The sequence below is a fragment of the Hipposideros armiger genome, unplaced genomic scaffold (genome assembly GCF_001890085.2).
Source record: "Hipposideros armiger isolate ML-2016 unplaced genomic scaffold, ASM189008v1 scaffold_6, whole genome shotgun sequence".
Classification (NCBI taxonomy): domain Eukaryota; kingdom Metazoa; phylum Chordata; class Mammalia; order Chiroptera; family Hipposideridae; genus Hipposideros; species Hipposideros armiger.
In genome coordinates, this window is record NW_017731356.1 from 553,157 (window position 1) to 555,950 (window position 2,794).

The 2,794-nt window shown below is 38.3% G+C and overlaps 1 protein-coding gene across 1 annotated transcript in view; it reads left to right on the forward strand.

Moving 5' to 3' along the window:
* The window catches only part of LOC109385026 (dimethylaniline monooxygenase [N-oxide-forming] 5-like), a 24,882-nt gene that overhangs the window by 15,008 nt on the left and 7,080 nt on the right, over positions 1-2,794 (forward strand). The window contains exon 4 of the mRNA XM_019646868.1: positions 1,530-1,672. Within this exon, the coding sequence (XP_019502413.1) occupies positions 1,530-1,672 (143 nt within the window). The remainder of the gene's footprint in view (positions 1-1,529; positions 1,673-2,794) is intronic.

Consider the following 2,794-nt stretch of genomic DNA (forward strand, 5'->3'; position numbering starts at 1 on the left):
CTCCAGGTTGAGCTGTTGTTCACCATCTTAGCTGTAGAGGGCACAGCGTCACTGGTCCATGTGGGATCTGACCGGGTGGCCCTGCTGCTCAGAGCTCATGCTCCCAAGCCAACTCTTAACCAACGAGCCACTCAGCTGCCCAACAACTCCTGTTTTTAATGTACTGTGTTTTCATATAGATTCTAATAAATTATAATAATAAATAGCCTACATTTAAATGAGATCCATTTCATGCCAACTCATTTGATCTCACTCTCTTCCAAAGAAAGTGAAATTATGAAATTAAGGGACAAATGACAAGCAAAACAAGCAAAAAGCTGATAAAATCTACTGAATTAGGAATCTGCTTCTCTGCAATATACAGAAGAGTATGAGATAAGATCTGAAAGTAACATTCATTTATCAAGAATTTTCAGTGATTTATGAAAAAAAAATCCAAGTAAACTGCTACTTTTGCATTCTCTGTGGTACAATGGTGACCATTTCAAAGGAGACTATTCCTTTTTAAAAAGAGACTCCCTCCCCTACTAACTAAGCCCTCTCCCTTTACTCCTCCATTTGTCCTCCATTTCCATCAGTTGCTATCAGCAGTTAATCAGGAAATAGTTGTGATCTCAGTGCCTTTCTACGATGCCTAAAAAGCCATCACAAGCAACTCCATGGGGTCAAGGCACACCAAAAATAAAGAGTCCTAAATAGAAGTCAAGGAATTTAAACTTGGATTTTGGTTGTCCAACTGACTAGCTGAGTTAACTATGACAAATACCTAAATTTTCTGTGTCTACTCACCAACATGGCCATTTGTAAAATGGAAGTACTTGATCTTCTAATGTTAAAATGCAACATATTCTGGAAGCCATGATACAATTATTGTATAGTCTATATGATGATGATTTACTCGTTGTCGTATATTTATCAGCTTCATTTTGACCCACTACCTCGCTCAGACACTCCCTGTAGAGAGATGGGTGGGAGATGTATGTTTGGATGGGTTGTGGTTAAGGTGGGGGGAGATACAGAAGCATTAGCAGAGTGTGCCAGTCTCTGAAAATGGCAGACACAAAGTGAGTGAGGGCTGGGACAGGAAGAGGCTCTCGGGCACAGGGATGTCCAACTGATGAAGAAAGGCCCCACAACTCGTTAGCGAACAGCAAACAATCCAACAACTACCAGGTTCCTGATTCACCCCTTTGCTGAAGACTGCACGGAACAATGCAATGACATCGGGTCATCCTGAAATTGTGGGGAAACCTCCATTCTGGATAGGTCCAAGTCAGCTCTGCCAGTTACGACTTTATCAGGTCACTAATCTATATTTAGAATTCACAGTAGTGATTCCAAGCTTACTCCCTCTTTCCTTGAGTTCTGGGGAATATAAATTTGAATTTTTAGGGCAAAGGGCGATACTCACCTCACTGACTCATAGTGTTGCTTTTTCAGATCATACAGAACACAACTTTCTTCTGCGTGTAGAGTTAGCAATTGGGGAGGGACTCCCTATAATGAGACATTCTCTCCTTCCACCCCAGGCATTGACAAGTTTGAAGGCCGTTACTTCCACAGTCGGGAGTACAAAAGTCCTGATGGCTTTTTAGGAAAGAGAATCATCGTGGTTGGCATTGGGAATTCCGCAGTGGACATTGCGGTGGAGCTCAGTCGTGTCGCAAAGCAGGTCTGTTTGCCAGAAAACCACAGTTGTCATTAGCGGAAGCCTCTGCATATATTGGAACCATCCAGAATGCAGGTTTGCTCTGGGCGGGGCCAGGAAAGAAAATGAAACCCAGGGGTCCTGGTCTCGGGATGTTTAAACTCATGGGGAGCAAAGGATAAATGCAAATTAAATGCCTCATATTCACAATGGAAAACACACATAAGCAAATTATAATTAACTGAGCTAATGAAGTAAAACTTTAGCTAAAACGAAATGTAAGGTCATTAATCTGACTTTTCTCGAGCCCACAGCAGCTCCTGGTTCCTGAAATAGATGTCAAATGGTTGTAAAGACAAGAACTTGGGAGTCCATCTGGGATCAGCAGATTTTCGTGGTAGAATTAAAAAATAGGATAAAGAAGAGAATCAATGAAGATGATCAATATATAATCCTCTTTAACTGGAATAATTGAAATTATCTATTACGATGGGGCAAGATAGGAGGAAATACATTCTGGTTTAGTCATATTTCATTTCATACAAAAGCAAGTTATCCAAGTACTTCATTTACGATTGATTATTCAGTCTTCTTTCTTTCATTGAAAAATTAACAATACTCTGAATTTAGATAAAAATGAGACACTTTTTGAATTCCAGATTAACTTATTTTTCTTTATTATTATCTAAAGTTTTTAGGGGAAATTATTGCTAAGCCACTTACTAAGGGTTTAGTTTTTTAAAAATTTAATGACCTGTTTTAGAGGTCAATACCTGCTGACCAGCACCTGTCTAATCCATCTTCTATTTGAAGATTTGATCAACAAGAATTGAGATTCAACATGATCAGCTCAAGATTACCAAAGCATCAAAATCAAACAAATAGTTCATTATCTTTTCATCAGATAGAGAAAAGTTTGCAAATGTATTATAGAAAGATTTGAAAGTGATTCTCGTTACATTCTGTTAAGCAAGATCCTAGTCCTGAATAATTTGATGCATTAAAGTTTTTCATGTATGTTTTTATTTTGATGTAAACAATACAGTAGAATAATATGGTAATTCTGATGATAATTCACTCACTTCTAAATTCAAACTCTTATTTGTACTTGAAGCACAGCTATGTCAATATCCAGGAATTTTTTTT